A 17834-nucleotide genomic window follows, 5' to 3' on the forward strand; every position below is an offset into this window, starting at 1 on the left:
AATTTATGCTTTATGGAGCTCCAACAGGAAGGTGTTACGTAAATCTCTTGTGCTATAAATTCTGTAGAATTGTTGTAGTGCTTGCATTCCATACCAAAGAGGTACTGGGATGAGAGAAATAATTGTAGAACGTAAACACTCACTAGTAAGGCTGCACGGTTCAGCAGTTAAGCATGCTATAACGTTACAGCAGTGTGGTTTTTGATATATTACTCATGTGCAATGATACACTGTTAATACACCAATACTGGGAATATATATGTACTACATGACATACATTCACCTTGAAAGTTTTCTATCACACTCGCTACTGCGAGAAAATTTAAGATCATAAAACTACTGCACCAAAGGACAAAAAAAAAGGAAAATAGAACAAGAGAAAATATAGATTCTTCATGATGCGTGGAATATAATGTTTCCATAGGCATACAGCGCCCGCTTTTCACATCCGATTACGGTTCAGACATTGTGCTATGCTCGCATCAGTCCTATAAAATTATCGTCAGCAACGGAAAATACATGAAACGACGAAAATTTATGAGGGAATAGACAAACGCATAAATGCTATACTCCTCTAACCCGACGAACAGAACACAATCTCTACCACACACAACGTATGTTAAGCAATTGTATACAGAGTGTTACTATAAGTTCTCTGTATGTTTAAGTCCTGCAGAATACCCCCTTGATCCACGTGTGACTATGCTCCCTAAGCCATAAAAATGAAAGAAGTAGTGTCCAAAGATTTGGAGATCGGGGTGACTCCAACCTAGGACACCACAACTGCGATCACATACCTGAGTGCAATATTTACCACCAATATGAGGAATCACTGCTCTGGGTCTCTAAGAAAAGCAGAAGTAATTGTCAGTGCTTGACGATTAAAGCCGACCGGGACATCTCTGAAGACGCCGCTAAAGGAGACAAGTCCGTTGATAACAGAAAAAGATCGCGAAGCCTCCGACGGAGCCGGAGTTTCCCTGCAGGAGACAGGCAACAATGGGATTAATGGCTACAGCAAAGAGGGCGACGCTCAGGACGGAGCCCTGAGGCACCCCACTTTCCTTGATAAATGTGTCCCACAATTCAAAGCCCACACGTACCTTGAAAACTCGGTCTCTTAAAAACTCCTGAAGGAAATGGGACAGGTGACCTTGGAAGCTCCACTTGTATAACGTACGGACGATACATCCTCCAGCCGGTTTCGTAGGCTTTCTCAAAATCAAAAAACACGGTCATTTTCTGCTATTTCCGCAGAAAATCTTTCATTATGTAGATTTGAAAGTGACGAGATGGTCCACTGCAGAACGGCGCGCTCAAAATCGACATTGTGTAGTGGTCAGTAAATTGCGAGACTCGAGCCACCATATCAGCTGGCCATGACTGAATCATACTCCCCGTCAGCTTCAAAACGCCTTTGATGAAAGAAATGGGGTAGTAGCTACGTGTTTTTCCTTACGAGGGCTAGGTATGGATATGACTGTGGCTTCGCTCCAGCGCCTGAAAACATGCCATCTGCCCAACGCGAATGTACATACTAAAGGGAAAGTGCCTGTCCACAAGAGAAGCGTGCTGCAACATCTGAATGCGAACATCGTCCGGCCTTGGGGCGGAAGATCGGGAAGGAGTAAGAGCATTCTCTGGCTCTGTCAGCCGGCCGCGGTGGTCTAGCGGTTCAGGCGCTCAGTCCGGAACCGCGCGACTACTACGGTCGCAGGTTCGAATCCTGCCTCGGGCATGGATGTGTGTGATGTCCTTAGGTTAGTTAGATTTAAGTAGTTCTAAGTTCTAGAGGACTGATGACCACAGATGTTAAGTCCCATAGTGCTCAGAGCCATTTGAACCATTTTTTGGCTCTGTCATAGCAAAGACACCTTTGCAGTATTTACGATTCTGGGAGGAGAATGGTATCACTTCAGCCCCCACCACTCGTTCCGAAGGAGGACGGCGTTATGATGGTGGGTAGAGCTCGAAATCTCCTCAGAATAGCAGCCTAAGGTATTGAAAGTAGCAATGAGATCCACAATGGCATCACCTACTACGCTCAGGCCACAAACTGGGGAATGGACCTTGGTCTCAGAGAGCTGTTGGAAGTCGGACCACGTGACAGAAGAGAAGAATAAGTAAATGAAATCCAGCTAGTTTTTTTGCTGTCCCAAAGAATACAACACTGCGCATGTAACTGTTTATAACAAACAGAGTTCGCCATCGCAGCATGACAGTTAATAACGCAGAGAGCACATCTCCATCTGTGAATTGCATCGTGAAACACCAGTACACCAAGCGATAAAGATGAACTGTGACGAATGGAACATTCTGCGGTGGTAAGGATAATTTTTGTACGGTATTCTACCTGGTCATCACAACTGGGGAAATGTCATTCGTTTAAGGTCGCCAGGGAGAAGTAAAGCCTCCAATCGGCCTTAGAAAGCTACCAACGGGGTTAACACGCAGGTGGGGCAGTAATCAGCAAATGGATAGCACGCAGGAAATGGTCGCTTGAGTACATGTCACGAAGAATGGACTACTCGAGACGACAAGCAAGTACAGAACGGGAAGTCCATATGGGAACTGGTGTGCACGGAGTCTGAAAGGGACGTGGGTGCTGCAGTGTTAAGACAAATGAGGTTGAGTTGATTGAGAAGGTGAGCCAAGCGGCGCCTCTCCGTTACAACAACACTAATACGTCATGTCAAAACAAAGCCAAATGTGTTACTTGTGGTATGGATGCTCACAAAAGCGATTGCCACCTCCTTCTCCTCACTGTATCAATTGCAATGGCGACCATGCAGCGTCATTCTGAGAATGTCCCATATACCTCCGATGAGCAGCCATCCAGAAGATTCGGCTGAAAGAAAAAGTACGTTACCCTGTCGCTCCCAGGTTGTGGGCTTGTCGAAAGTCCTGCGTTTTATCATTTACTGTACCTCTCTTGCTATGCCTCACTCCGTGATGGACATGGCTATGCAGACTTTCGACCTCAAATTCGGTACTGCAGTTGTAAAATCACCCAGTGTCATGGGAGCATTCCTTTCTCCTTCTCTTCCACTTGTGCAACAAACTACCAAATCTTCGCCTCAGCAGCGAAACCCCATGCTTCACGACAAGGAGGCTGGACAGGAAATAATGAACACTCCTACAAAGACTTCTGACGTACCTTCAGCCAATCTACATCACAGTCTTCAACCACAAAGGTTCTAAAAAGTCAAACAAAGACAAAAGGTCTTCTTCTTCACCAACTCAGAGATCCTCTTCAACACTGTCGGCATGTGATACCCTCACCCAGTCGACCTCCATTTTGCCAGCCGTTTTTCTGCCATGGAATCCGCAGGCTAACCCAGAGAGAATGCCGGCGCTTCTGTAGATTTAATGGAAGAGGATCCTTCAGGCTCTGCGCACTGCAGCAGTGAGTCCTTGGCAGCTGCCGCGGTGACGGCCCTTCATTTTTCCGCTTCTCCTCTTTCCCCATCTCTCCTCCAATGAAAAGTCTGTGGTATTAGATCAAACAACGAGGAATTATGGTTGCTCTTGGAATCACGGTGTCCACTTGTTATCTGCCTCCAAGAAACAAAATTGCATCCTCGTGACTGCTTTGACCTCTCGCATTTCCTTCCGGTCCACTTTGACCTTCTGCCTGACGATGGCATTCCATTTCATACAGGTGTTATGCTGATCACAAGGATGATGTTCATAGTCAAACCATCTACTAAACACGTTGCTCCAAGTTGTTTTAATCCACATTTTCCTTCCTCACTTCACCTTTTCTCTTTACAGTGTCTACATCTGTTCGTCATTTGGTGTCACCAGGCTTATTGATCAACTCCCTCACATCTTTTTGTTGCTTGGTCACTTTAATGCACACCATGCCCTTTGGTGCTCTTCCAGAGCCTGACTTAGACACTGGTAGCAACGAATTTGGTTTGGAATGTACAGTCAGAACGTGACGGCTTCATAACCAAGATTGATAGAAACACTACTCTACGAAACGTGAGAAAAAGTGTGTGGGTAGGCACTAAGGTTTCATCAATATTTTGCATTAGGCGACGGACTGCTACGACTCCCTGAACAGGTCCTGAAAATCCAATTGGTCTCGGAAAGCAAAGTACCATTACGTAAATGAGAACAGAGTTTCACAGGGCCTGCAGCTGCATCAATACCTTTCTGAATAATAAACGTTTTAACAGTAACAAAGGATTGACCTTCCTCAGCACATGACAACACGAGGAACTGAGGTACAGCTGGGAAGCCGTATTCCGTTTATATTTAGTAGACATAGACTGTGATGGTCGGTTCATTGCGAGAAAATCCCACATGGCTGCCAGTGTCTCCTGTGGTGTGCTCTTCCCAACCCGGGGTCTCACTCAGAGCGGGTCTCTCCTGCCTTAGGTGATTGTTCACACCTTATGTCACACCTTCTGAAATCCTGAGAGAGGGACCATTTGGCAGTTTGTGAGGGTAACAGCTCAGGCTGTCACCCCCACCTTGGCCTGGGCTGGTACAAGGGGATGCTTTCAGACCCTTCCTGTCGACCTGAGGCTAGGAACGACACGTTATCCAGTCACCCGTTAAACATCAAACGCGTGGGCCAGACTTCGTGAACGCACAGGGAGGAAGAAGAATCACTGAAGAACCTCAGATGCTGAAGCAGAGGAGGGGTGGGAGATGGAGTACAAAGAAAAAAAGGCAGTAGTGATGTCAGGCTATAACACCTCCGAACACATTCCCAGAAATATCCCAGACATGTTCCCCAATGAAGGGAAAAATGAATAGCAGAAGGATAGACAGGCACCACGCAAATGGAAGTGGTGCTTCAAAGGCTGGGGCCTCATGGTAGCCAAGTATGAACTCAGAGTGGTGAGCCCCCGGGGAAAATTGATCGGATGACTGCTTGACCTCTGAGAGTTCGGTGCGGCAGGCGTGGGAATACCGGGAGATTGGTGCTTCACGTTCGATGTGCACAGTCGTTTCTTTGTTGTGTGGTGAACGGTGGTAGGCGCGCTCTTCGCGTGTGTCTTCAGTAAAATCTTTCTCACTAGATATGTTTATTGGAAACGTTGTGGTGGAGGAACTGCTTGTGTTGTCAAACGTCTGCACATAGAAGAGCTCAGACATATTTAGCACTACGATCTGTTTGTGGCGCTAATTTAATTATTTGGTTTACATAATGTGAGTAAGTGATATTCAGGCGTAGAATGCATCTTTTATTACCAAGAAGGATGATCCTAAGGTGGTGGTGAATGCTTTCAGCGATCTTGACTCCTGTAAATGGTTAACAATTAATTTGATAGTAATGGAATAATAATTGAATATTTCCCACTATTCCTGATATCCAGCTTGCGTCAGGTCCCCCTTTGTCTCCAGCATTGTCGGATAGGAACATAGCATTCCTAGGCGAGATGATAATGGCTATGTGTTTGTTAGGAGACGTTTTTTCACCACACAAAGAGAGAGTAACCACTTGAGGAAGACAGAGACAGGAAGCGTGTCTCGAATTTCCCGATCAACAGCATACATCCACTTGACGCTTTGTTTCAGGTCGCAAGATTATAGGAGGCCGACATCCGGCCCTTGGTCAGTGGTATTTAGTATCATGATCACTAATTAGGACACTGTACTGTTTATGACCTCAGTGGCGGCCCCCGAACGACAGAGAGACGTGCAGGAGATTCCATACGCTGCTACTATGCCGCACTTCATTCTGTACCTTTGTGGTTACAGTTATTACGTCATGGGAAGCCAAGTTCATACGTGAAGTCTAACCAAGTGGGGGAGCCCCCTCTCTTGGAAAATGTTCCAATAAAGAATATACATCAGTATCTTACTAACATTGATTTGAATTTCGTGTGCCGGCCCTAGTGGCCGTGCGGTTCTAGGCACTACAGTCTGGAACCGAGCGACCGCTACGGTCGCAGGTTCGAATCCTGCCTCGGGCATGGATGTGTGTGATGTCCTTAGGTTAGTTAGGTTTAATTAGTTCTAGGGGACTGATGTCCTCAGAAGTTAAGTCCCATAGTGCTCAGAGGAGTTTGAACCATTTTTGAATTTCGTGTTGTGAGATCCTTGCTCTCCAGCACAGCCTGAATCTTCTTCCAACCATTTTCGTCTGGGTGTTGTGGGGAGGCTGGGAGCGAGGGTTGGGGATGGGGCATCTTCTGGTGGTGGCGTTGTGCACTAGCTCAGTGGATCCCTGCACGTCAAGGTGAACACACACACTGAAATCTTCTAACAAGACAACAACCCAATCTGCAGCTGTGTAATTATGTAATTAGGAAATGTAGTTTCTGAATGTGTGCTTTTCCAGCCAAATAAAAAGATCCAGCCCCTGAAAATCGAATTTTATAAATAAACAGTATATCCTCTGCTATGTAATTGCCAATGACTTCAATGTCGTATATCATGAGATGCTTCCTCTCCAGCACAGACTAAATCATTTTCCCTTTAGTTTCCATATATGGGAGAGTAAGAGGAGTAGGGGGTGGCTGGGGGATTTTCAAGAGGGGAATGGATTAGTTAATTGATCAATTTATTTAGTTAATCAGTTATTTGATATCAAATGTGTGCCTGTATTTGCGAGGCGGAGGGTGAGGGATTGGAGATTTCCCAGAAGAGGGGGAGACATGGATGGGGAAGGACTGATTATGCTAAGGCGGTCTTAAATCAACCCTCAGGGGATCATGAAGCACTTAGCAGAACTGTAGGTTAAGTGAAACGGAAGAGGTTGCATGAAAAGCACTAAGCAGAACAATTGGTTAAGATCATAGATCAATCAGCTGTCGGAATTTAATTAATTTACTGATAAATTTGATATCGGAAGTGGCGCAGAACATAGTTTCCCCACTGCTGACAGTGAGTTGGTCGAGAAGGGATTCATCCAACATCACAGGGAGAAAACGAATGGCGCCGGCTCACGAACACGCCACACACTACAGCCCATAGGAAAAAACACTGCAATTCAAGGTATAAAATACACTCTTCCAACGACTGGCCTGAGGATTTATTAATGATCGCTACAAATATGAGACGAACCAGGAACTTGACATGCTTAAATTGAAACGGCAAGTCGGTTGGAATCAGTAGTATTGAACATAGAACATACTCGCTATCGATCTTACCTACAATTAAGGTTTCTTCAGTCACGTTGTTCGTCAACTTTTAAGAGCGAGTTTTGTTCCACTGCATACTTTCGGCCGCAAACCAGAAAATTTCCACGAAGTCACGTCAGTTCAATCTTTACAACACGCCAAAGATGTGATCACGACCGCTAACACACTGAATTATTGTTTTCAATTATATTTTCTCTTTCGCAAGATATGAATATTCAATACGCAATTTGTTGTTGTTATGAAAACATGAGATAGCAGAACTGTCAAACTTAAAGTAGCTTTTTTTCTGAACAAATGTCGCAGCAGAACTCTCTTTTGTTGAGAGTTTCGTGCATAAATATCATCCAGATCCCCGACCTTTCCGGTGAATTTTTCATAAATTTTCTTTCATACACTCTTTGCCCTGACAAATCACTATTACAGGAAAAAAAATACGAGGGAGGACTGGTTCAGGATGTTCATTTTGACGTTAGAATATCGTATACATTGACTAAAACCTACGTTGAATGTTTTACATTTTTGATATAAGTTTCATTGTGTGTTTCAACACATAAAATTTCAAACTTTGCTGTTTCTCAATTTATTACGGAGATATCTTGAATAGAATACTTGCTGCAGTCCATGGATCACCATTTATTTTTAATTCGCAGAAAACTGAAATCAAGTAAAAGGCAGAAAGTGTTTTTCACTCTTTACTTAGAGATTTTACGCTTACACAACATTTGCAAACGAAGACACATATCACTCTGATTTAGATTAAGGATTCAATAAAAAAAATTACTTTCCATTTGTCGTCGTAATGATTGTACTTTCTGAGCACAGAAATTAAAAACAAAATGTGTAAAAGCATGATGCTGCATGGAAAAATCTTACATAATACATCTGACGGGCTGCATTTACAAGTTTCATTTATTCGTCAGTGGAACTTGGTCAGTCAGTATTACAGAGTGTTTCCTAGCGAAATGTAGCCAACTTTCCGAAAATATGACTGTTCTTGGGAACTGCTGTTGAAAATATCTCAGGTGATAACTTGGGAACTGTAGCTTCATCTCTCTACCAGAACACGTCCAACCAGCAAGTAACACTGCACATAGAATGCAAGGCATCGCCTCTGAATGTTAACCGGGCTGGAGGGTCAGCGCTGCCTCCTGTCGCTCAGTCCCTCTTGACCTCCTGCCGCCGCGCCGCGCCGCCTCTCCAGAGAGCGCCCAGCAGGCAGCGCAGGCCGACGTAGGCGGCCGCCAGCGCGAGCAGCAGCGTGGCCAGGGCGGGGGCGGCGACGTCCAGCAGCAGGTGCTGGTGCCAGGCCAGGTCCAGGGAGGCGGGGCGCAGATGCGGCGCCCCCCGGTGCCTCAGCACGTACTCCACCCAGTAGACTGCCTCCTCCAGAGGCGGCCGGGGGCGGTCCCGGAAGAGCACCGACAGCTCCCTCATGCGCTCACGGTAGCTGAAACAGCGCCGATACGAGTGACGGCGTTCTACGAAAGAGAAGAGGCAAATAATTCTACATCTACATCTACACCTACATGGTTACTCTCCAAATCACACTGAAGTGCGTGGTAAATGACTCATCGAAGCATCTCCACAATAATTCCCTATTATTCCACGCAGGCGGTAAAAACGAACATCTATATCTTTACGTGCGAGCTTCGATTCTCCTTTTATTCTTATGATGATTGTTTCTCCGTGCATAGTATGGTGTTAACGAAACATTTCCGCATTCAGAGGAGAAAGTTGGTGATTGATATTTCGTGACAAGACCTGCTGCAACAAGAAACGTTTTTGTTTTAATGATGTCCAGCGAAATCCTGTATCATGTCTGTGAGACTCTGTCCCCTATTTCTCGGTAACACAAAACGTGCTGCCCTTCTTTGAACTTTCTCGATGTACTCCATTAAATCTAGCTGGTAAGGATCCCCCACAGTGCAGCAGTACCGCGAAAGAGGATGGACAAGCGTAGCGTAGGCAGTCAGTTTAGCAGACCTGTAGCATCTGCTAAATGTTCGGCCAATAAAACTCAGTCTTTGGTTCGCTTTCCGCACTACACTTTCTATGTGTTCTTTCCAATTTAAGTTGTTCGTAACTGTCATTCCTGAATTCATGGCCTTTAGATTTGACTCATCTATAGTGTACATGAAGATTAGCGTATACCTTTCGGCGCTCATGTCGATGGCTTCACACTTTTCGTTATTTAGGGTGAAGTGCCAATTTCCGCACCAGAGACATATCTTTTCTGAATCGTTTTGAATTTTTTTTTATCTTCTGACGACTTTACTATACGGTAAATGACAGCACAATCTGCAAGCAACCTAAGACGGCTCCTCACATTGTCTCATAAACCGTTCATATTGGCAAGGGACACCAGAGAGCTTGTAACACTACTTAGGGGACTTCAGAAAATCATTTCTGTTTTATTCTTTGACTTTCATTCAATTACTACGAACTGTGATGTCTCTGACAGGAAATCACAAATCCAATCATATGACTGAAAAAATGGTTCAAATGGCTCTGAGCACTATGGGACTTAACATCTGAGGTCATCAGTCCCCTAGAACTTACAACTACTTAAACCTAACTAACCTAAGGACATCACACACATCCATGCCCGAGGCAGGATTCGAACCTGCAACCGTAGCGGTCGCGCGGTTCCAGACTGAAGCTCCTAGAACCGCTCGGCCACACTGGCCAGACATATGACTGAGACGATATTCCACAAGCACGCTATTTGATTACAAGCCGCTTGTGAGGTACAGTGTCAATAGGGTCCTGGAAATCTAGAGATACAGAATCAATTTGAAATCCCTTGTCAATAACATTCAACACTTCGTGTGAGAAGGGCCTAGTTGTGTTTCACAAGAACGTTGTTTTTTTAATCCATGTTGACTACGTGCCAATAGAGGCAACTCACAATGTTTGACCACAAGATATGTTCCAAATTTCTGCTGCATATCCACGTTGATGATATGGGCCTGTAATTTTGTGGTTTAATACTATCGCCTTTCGTGGTGTGACTTGTGCAACTTTGCAGTATTTGGGTACAGATCGTTCGTCGAGCTGACAGTTGTATTAAGTACAGAGCTATTGCATCAGCGTACTCTGAAAGGAATCTAGTTGGTATACAGTATGGACAGAAGGCTTGATTTATTGAATGTTCCAACGCGTATTCTGACACTGTGCTGTGTCTTTTCATTTAATTATTTTTCGTTGTAAGGGAACCTGCAGTTTATGCTAGTACAAGCGCAAATGCCGCTCCCTCTAGTTCGTTAAAACTGCTAATATGACGAAACCCGCGATTTATACTAGTACGTTGAGCCCTAATGCTTTTGCTAGTACATTTCAAACTCCAGTTTATGTTAATACCACTGAACCAACAGTTGCTGTAAGGGCACTGGAAGTCACAGCTTCTGATGTACCGTGGAACCAAGAGTTTCCACCAGGATGTTGGAACCGGCAGTTTCCGATAGTATATTTGACGATGGAGTTTCTGCTAATATGTCGGAACCCACAGTTTCTGTCAGTACATTGGAAACTAGCGTTCCTTCTTGTACTATGTGAACCGTGTGCGAGACCAATACCTCCTACCTGGCGAATATGAGCACTGATTCTGGGTATGTGCAGAGCTAGCACTCTCTGACGGAGGGATGATGGAAGCGACAGTCGGGCGAAGGCTCGTGCAGAGGACGGCGCACGAGGCAGCTTGCCCGGCGTGCGCGCCTTCCAGCAGCCGTTCCCTCCCGCTGACGCTGCCGGTAGACACCTCTGCGGCGCTTCCTGCGGCCGTTTGACGAGCAGTCGGAGCGGTTGTTGATCCTACTTGCGTGCCATGCTCGGTCGAAGACAGAGTTTGGGATCTGCCGCTACCTGTTTTGATGGTGGGCCTTCTTTGGCATTTCTATGACACTCGTTCCGGCCGGAAGCTTTTGAGTGACTACTGGTTGCTTCGTGTTCTGTTCTCCGCCACCCGTTTTGCTGCCCTGCTTTCATAATGTCTATTTATGAACTTTTGTCACGTATGCTCAACCATCTTCCTTGTAGGCAAGCCACCGGAACTATTATACCTGATCACTCTTAAACTAAAAAGGCAAATACTGCAGGGAGATAAGTCTTTTAGTGTTATTAGGTTTTATTCTTTTAAAGGATGTTGTGTCCTTTTTGTGTTGCCTTACTTTAACTGTTCAACTTTTGTTTATCAAGGAGCTAACAATAACAACAGTTGTGCGAAAGTATGAGTGATTTGTAATTCTTGTCAAGTTTTAGTTAATAGTTGCCTGAGTGATCCTTCGGTCTTACTGAAGTGCTCGATAATTGTTAGCGTGTTTAACTCAAATTGTCTAGCCGAACACTTGTTCAAGGTTGAGGTAACCCGTAGCCGTTGCGCTGCACCATGGATAGAGACTTACATTGTTTGGCACGCCTGATTAACTTCAATATGAAATTTTTTCGAGATTAAGGTTTGTGTTTTGATGATACTAAATTTCTCGTGCCAGCTTCTGCTCTAACCTTGAGGACATGTTTTCTGACGTGGGGCAGTAAACTGCTGTTTGATCCCTGCTTTATTTGACCCTAAAATTGTCGGGCTGTGTGTGTGAGGCCCACTAGCTTTTGTTTCACTGAACTTACATTCTTATAGTTTCCGATTTGACTGGAGCACTCTGACAACTTCTTGTAATATCCGAGAGAAAAACATTCACGCCGTGAATGAGGTTTTTCTTCTGTTAAGTCATTGTTTGGCAGTCTTCCAAAAAGGGCATTGCTCTGTCAGATCCAGCCCGAACGTTTACGTTACACATTTCGGTCAGTACTATCCCATTTTTATTTCGGTGTAATCTGTCATTGAGTTACTTTGCGAACTATTTGTGATGTCCTAAAACCGAATTATCATTGTCAATAGTTTACAGATTAAAATGGTAAGACAAAATTTTCATACAGTGAAATTTCCGAATTTTGTATGATGATGAGAGCGAAGTAGACGATTGTGACAAGAACCCAGAGTTCGATATAAACAGTGATCAGGACAGTAATAGTGAAATAGGTGGTGCTGAAGTGGAAGAGCCGGCCGAAGTGGCCGTGTGGTTAAAGGCGCTGCAGTCTGGAACCGCAAGACCGCTACGGTCGCAGGTTCGAATCCTGCCTCGGGCATGGATGTTTGTGATGTCCTTAGGTTAGTTAGGTTTAACTAGTTCTAAGTTCTAGGGGACTAATGACCTCAGCAGTTGAGTCCTATAGTGCTCAGAGCCATTTGAACCATTTGAAGTGGAAGATGTTCAGTCTTCCGCCAGCACCGATGCACCTACCGTTGCTGATTCAGGTACATGTCACATAACTGACTCAGGTACATCACCTATGCGATTTTGTAAAGGAAGGATCGGAGCAACTAACTGGAGAAAAAGTTGTTTCCCACAAATTGTTTGAACAAGACGTCACAACATAGTTACCATGCATTTTCCTTGAAGCATTCGAGCTGCGATAGATGTATAGTCACCGTTGGATTCATGGCACTTACCTTTTACCAATCTATTGATTGATTTAGTTCCTGAATCAACCACTATCTATAACTCATTCAGTTCGAAACAATTATACAAGTGGCCCTAATATGGCTAGGTCTACAAGTTTTGATGAATAGAAGGCATATTTTGTCCTACTTTACTTAGCTGGAACATTGCATGGCGGTAAAATGAATATCGAAGACTTTTGCGATACAGATGCGACCGGAATAGAAACCCTTCGAGCAAGTATGTCATTGGAAAGATTCAGATTTTTACTCTTTGTATCAGATTTGACAACGTCCAAACGAGGAAAGAAAGAAAAGCACAAGATATTCTTGCTGCCATAAGATTCATTTTTGATGTATGTAACTTCAGTGCATATGTTTCTCCAGCAGAAAACGTTACTTTGGACGAAATTCTCGTATATCCCAAATCAACCTGCCAAGTATGGCATCAAGGTTTTCATCCTGGCTTCTTCTAAAACATGCTACGCAAAATATTTGGAAGTCTATCGATGTACACAGCCACAAGGACAATAGAAAATCAGTAATAAGGCAGATGATGTTATTTTGCGTCTTGTAGATTCAGTAAAAGGGTCTGGAAGAAAGCTGATAATAGGTAATTGGTTTACTGCCTACCCAGTCGTCAGAAAAAAAGACTATTACTGCTCTTGGTACGTTAAAAAAATAAGCCCGAAATTCCAGGTTAGTTTTTAGCCAGAAAGTCTGAAAAAGAGTACCCACGTATGTTTAGATTTTAGGAAGATGTCACATTACTCTCATATGCACCAAAATGAAACATCCAGTACTGCTTTTTCGTCAACGTATCATTGTGATGAAATTGACAGTGACAGTTGTTAAAAGAAAAAACCAGGCATAATAATGTACTACAAAGGGCGGCGTAGATGTCGTTGATGCTAGGTGTGGTGAATATACTGTTGCTAGAGGGACAAGACGCTGGACTTTCACTCTTTTCTCAGCTGCTGAACGCTGCAGCTCTCAGTGGCTGCATTGTATTCAAAGCAAACAAAAACATTTGAGTTAGAAGAGAATACCTCAGAACCCTAGGAAAGTCTCTGATAACACCATATTTGACAATGCGTGCAACCCAGCCAAACCTCCTGCGATAAATTCGCAGGCTTGCCTCTAACCACTCCGGCACCAAAGAAAAAAATTAGTTGAAGATCGACAACCAGAGGAAAGGCGAAGATGCAAAACCAAACACTTCTGCAAAGTTTGGAAGGAATTGCTATGCTTGACGCATGCTGAAGTGGTTTGCGGCGACTGTTTCGAAAAATGATAATTTTAGAGGAAGATATCTTACAAACTATTCATTATACTCACAATTTCCTTTTAGATGGTGAAATTTCAACATTTCTGCTTCTTAGTTCTACAACTTATTCTCATTTACAGTCCTAAATGAATCAAATTTACTTGTATTTCCAGTTGACATACACCTAGTACTACAAAGAAGTATGTTTTTTTCAGTTGCTTTTTTACAGTATTGTATAATTCAAAAGGTTAAAATAATGTCAATATAGCATTAAGTAGTACCTTAACAAAATAAAAATCTGCCATTTCCTGGAAATATACTGTTCCTCACTTGTTGTGTTTTATTTAGTGTGTCCCACAGACGCAGTCCGACCATTCTCGAAACTGTTTGTGGCCCGACCGTTCTAGGGTTAAGAGAGGTTTTATGTATGTCGTAGTTGATCCAATGCTAACTCCATGCCTTGTCGCTGCGTATCGGGTGTCCTAGGTCTACCTCGGAGTGGTACGTGCCGTTCGCGGGCCAGATCCACGTGATTTACTGTAGCCTAAGGCACACCTTTGAGTAAATTGTTTTGCTTGAAATTCTGGAAGGATAAAGAGAATATACATGTTGCACTGTTTAATAAGAAAATATTTAATACCTGAGGTGACTAAATTACCTTTGTAATCCTTAGTAACTTTACGCAAATTCGGTTTCTTAATGTAAATGAACTGTGTTTTAGAGTTGCACTCTTTTAATAAGAATAGATTTAATGCCTTAAATTAGTAAATTGCTCCTTGTACAACTTTTGGAATATGATGAAAATTGGTTTCTTGGCGTAAATGAACCTTATCCTGGAGTTACACTGTCGTAGAAAGAGAAAATTTAATGTTTTAAATCAGTAAACATCTTCTTGCATTTCTTCTTGTAATACTTTTGGAACCTAAGGCAAAATTTGGATTCTCACTGGGGGTTAACCTTTTCTAATGTTGCACTGTTTCAATAGGAAAAGAAACAAAGTTTAATTCTTGCAGCTAGTAAATGTTTTTTGTCAAAAGAAAGGAATTTACGAAAATTTGTAGTATTCTTGTAATTTTTAGCGTTGCAGTAATTTGTAGTATTCTAGTAATTTGTAAGATTATAGTAGTAAATTTATGAAGATTTTATTTTGAATAATCCAAGGATGTTCAAGTTGTTACCCAGTAGTTACATTAAGACTTGTTGATTCTGTCCTCTCATTAATTAACGTCCTTGTTAAATTCATATCAGAACGGAAAGTACAGTGTCTGATAGTATATTGGAATATGCAGTTTTTGTTAGCACAAAGGAACTTGCAGATTCTGATAGTACAGCCGCAGTTTCAGTTAGTGCAATTGATCCCTTAGTTTCTGCTAGTGCATTACAACTGGCAGTTTTTCATAACACAGTGGAACACACAGTTTCTGTCAGCATGCTGAACTTCGCTGTTTCTGCTAGCCCACTGCAAAGAGAAATTTCTGATACTGCTATGGAACATGCAGTTTCCGCTAGGTTGTTGGAACCCACAGCTTTTGTTAATATGTTTGAGATGTAGTTTCCTCTAATACATTGAAACCCACAGATTCTCTTAGCACGCTGGAATCTACGATTTCTTTCAGCACGATGGAATCCACAGTGTCTGCTAATACTTTGGAACCCGCAATTTCTACTGGCAGAATGGAACCTACATATTTTTATATTACACCGAAATTTCAGCTAGTGTAATGGAACCTTCAGTTCCTGCTACTAAATTGGAAAGTGTAACTTCTGTGATTGATAAAACCCACCGTTTCTGCTAGTGCGAGAGAAACCTCAGGGTCTGCTAGTGTTTTGGAAACAGCAATTTCTGCAAGTAAGATAAAATCACAGTTTTTGCTAGGTCATTGGAACTCACAGTTTGTGCTACCTTACGTAACACTGCAGTTTTATTAGCATGTTGGAAACCACAGTTTCTGGTACTATATTAGATCCTGAAGTTTCTGCCAGTACAGTCAATGTCGAGTGATGAAGTGACATTATTTGCCCCGTTAACGCAAATTAATCATATACTACATAAAATCCCATAAGCGAGTATTATACCAAAGAACTCAAGCTACACGTAACCAACCGGTCATTAGACAGGGAACCCACGTTAGACTGACATTAAAATTCATGAACCGATTAATTACTCTACCGGCGTCTTATTTAACAACCACATGCAAAACACATAACAGTTTGGTTCAGCTGATTTCCTAATCTGAGTAATAACATTTCGGAATGATCAGCCAAATTCACAGGTTTTTTTTTAAGAAAGGAAAATAAAACATTGGTATTTCCAGTATTCCAGCCAAGAATCTGCAAACCGTAGTCAGATGCGAGGATACTTATACTATCCTGCTGTAGCCAAAAATACGTTGCAAAATAACTAAAATTCAGAATGACCGTTAGCGGAGGGTACTTTTGGCGCTAACGTCACCTCTAGCTTTCCCTGTTCCGTTCGCGAGTAGTCCCTGATGCGCACGGTTGTCGATAAGGCTCCGTGCGACCTTTGACTTGTCCGATTTTCTCATTGTGGCCACAGAGCGAGAGAGCGAGATGTACTTCTGTGGGAGGAGGTAATAGGTTTCCAAAATCTCAGTGGGAGCTTACTTTCGGAATTTCAACGGTAAACTTTTCTGGGTTGCTTAAAAACATTCTTTGCACGACGCCTGTCGTTTAGCCTCTGCCAGTGGAGTTTGTTGAGTGACTCCGTAATGCTCTTATGCCTACTAAACGAACCTGTGACGAGAGGCTCCACCTTTCGTTGGATCTTCTTCCTCCGTTAGCCCAACCTGTAGGGCTCCACCACTGGAAAGCAGCATTCAAGAATCGGTCAAACAAGTGCCTCGTGGGCCATTCATTTAGTGGACGAATCACACTTCCTGCCTATTCTTCCCATCAATTGCAGCTTGCATCTGCTTTCCACACAATCAGTTTTATGTGAGCATTCCAGTTTAGGTCGCTCCTAGCTAATTTATGGTTGGTTTCATTGACTTATATGCAATAGTGTAATCGAACAGTAACAGACCACTTCGTCTGCAAATGATCAGTTTGTCACATTTATTTACCCTCAGTGCCAAGTGGCAGTCATCTGTACAGCCATCTGCAGTTCCCTACACGCCTCTGACATTGCAGCCCATAGACAACAACATCGTCTACAAACAGCCTCATGGAGTTTCTACTGTTATTCGCACCCTAATTTATATACATTATAATGAATAAAGGTCCCATAGAATAGCTCGGTGTAGCCATGTAGTTTCTTTCAGGTTTGTCAGTTTCGCCCTGTCAAGAACGATGTTTTGAGTTTTGTTTGCTAGGAAGTCCCGTATTCAGTCAGAAATCTCGTCCGATAGTAATTGCACTGTATTTTGTTCGCTAAATTATACTATCATACAATATATCTGCCAGGCACCTGAGTGTGAATTGCAGGGGACTCTTGTAGATAGTCTGTTGGTGCCTGCCTAGGGTTCGTCAGATGACTTTTATTTACAATATTTTGCTGTCGGTTCGCCAGCATAAGTGGCTGGCATCGCCAAAGGTTCACCCTCGACTTCCGGTGGCGAACTAGCGTCGAACCCGTGGCCAGAGACCATACGTATGCCAACGTCTGAGAGCTTTACGCTGCTCATTGTCTCGAATGATAGAAAACAGGGTTAAAAATCAAGTTAGATGTAGGCTTGGAAATTCTTGCTACCAGCGAGGCGGACGTGACCGGACGTAGCTTATGTGTAATGTTTACTCTGCTAACAAGAGCGGACTATGTCCCATCACGAGGCTCCAGAGCCGTTACAAGCTGCAACCCTTGGACACAGCGAACATAGCGGAGTAAGGACTGTTTGTCACGTAGGCATCACGTGCTGCCGCGTAACACACACGCAATGCTCGAGAGTACTGGAAACTTCTAGAACAAGTGGTGCCAGGTGCACTACCACCTATAAAAGGGCTAGCCGCCATAGAG

The 17834-nt window shown here is 43.4% G+C and overlaps 1 protein-coding gene across 1 annotated transcript in view; it reads right to left on the reverse strand.

Annotated features, from left to right (window-relative positions):
• Positions 1-7853: 7853 nt before the first annotated feature.
• Positions 7854-17834, reverse strand: part of LOC124798603 (UDP-glucosyltransferase 2-like) — a 109062-nt gene continuing 99081 nt past the window's right edge. Inside the window, exon 7 of the mRNA XM_047262076.1 lies at positions 7854-8550. Within this exon, the coding sequence (XP_047118032.1) occupies positions 8259-8550 (292 nt within the window). The 3' untranslated portion in view covers positions 7854-8258. The remainder of the gene's footprint in view (positions 8551-17834) is intronic.

Source organism: Schistocerca piceifrons, chromosome 5, assembly GCF_021461385.2.
Source record: "Schistocerca piceifrons isolate TAMUIC-IGC-003096 chromosome 5, iqSchPice1.1, whole genome shotgun sequence".
In the NCBI taxonomy this organism is placed as follows: domain Eukaryota; kingdom Metazoa; phylum Arthropoda; class Insecta; order Orthoptera; family Acrididae; genus Schistocerca; species Schistocerca piceifrons.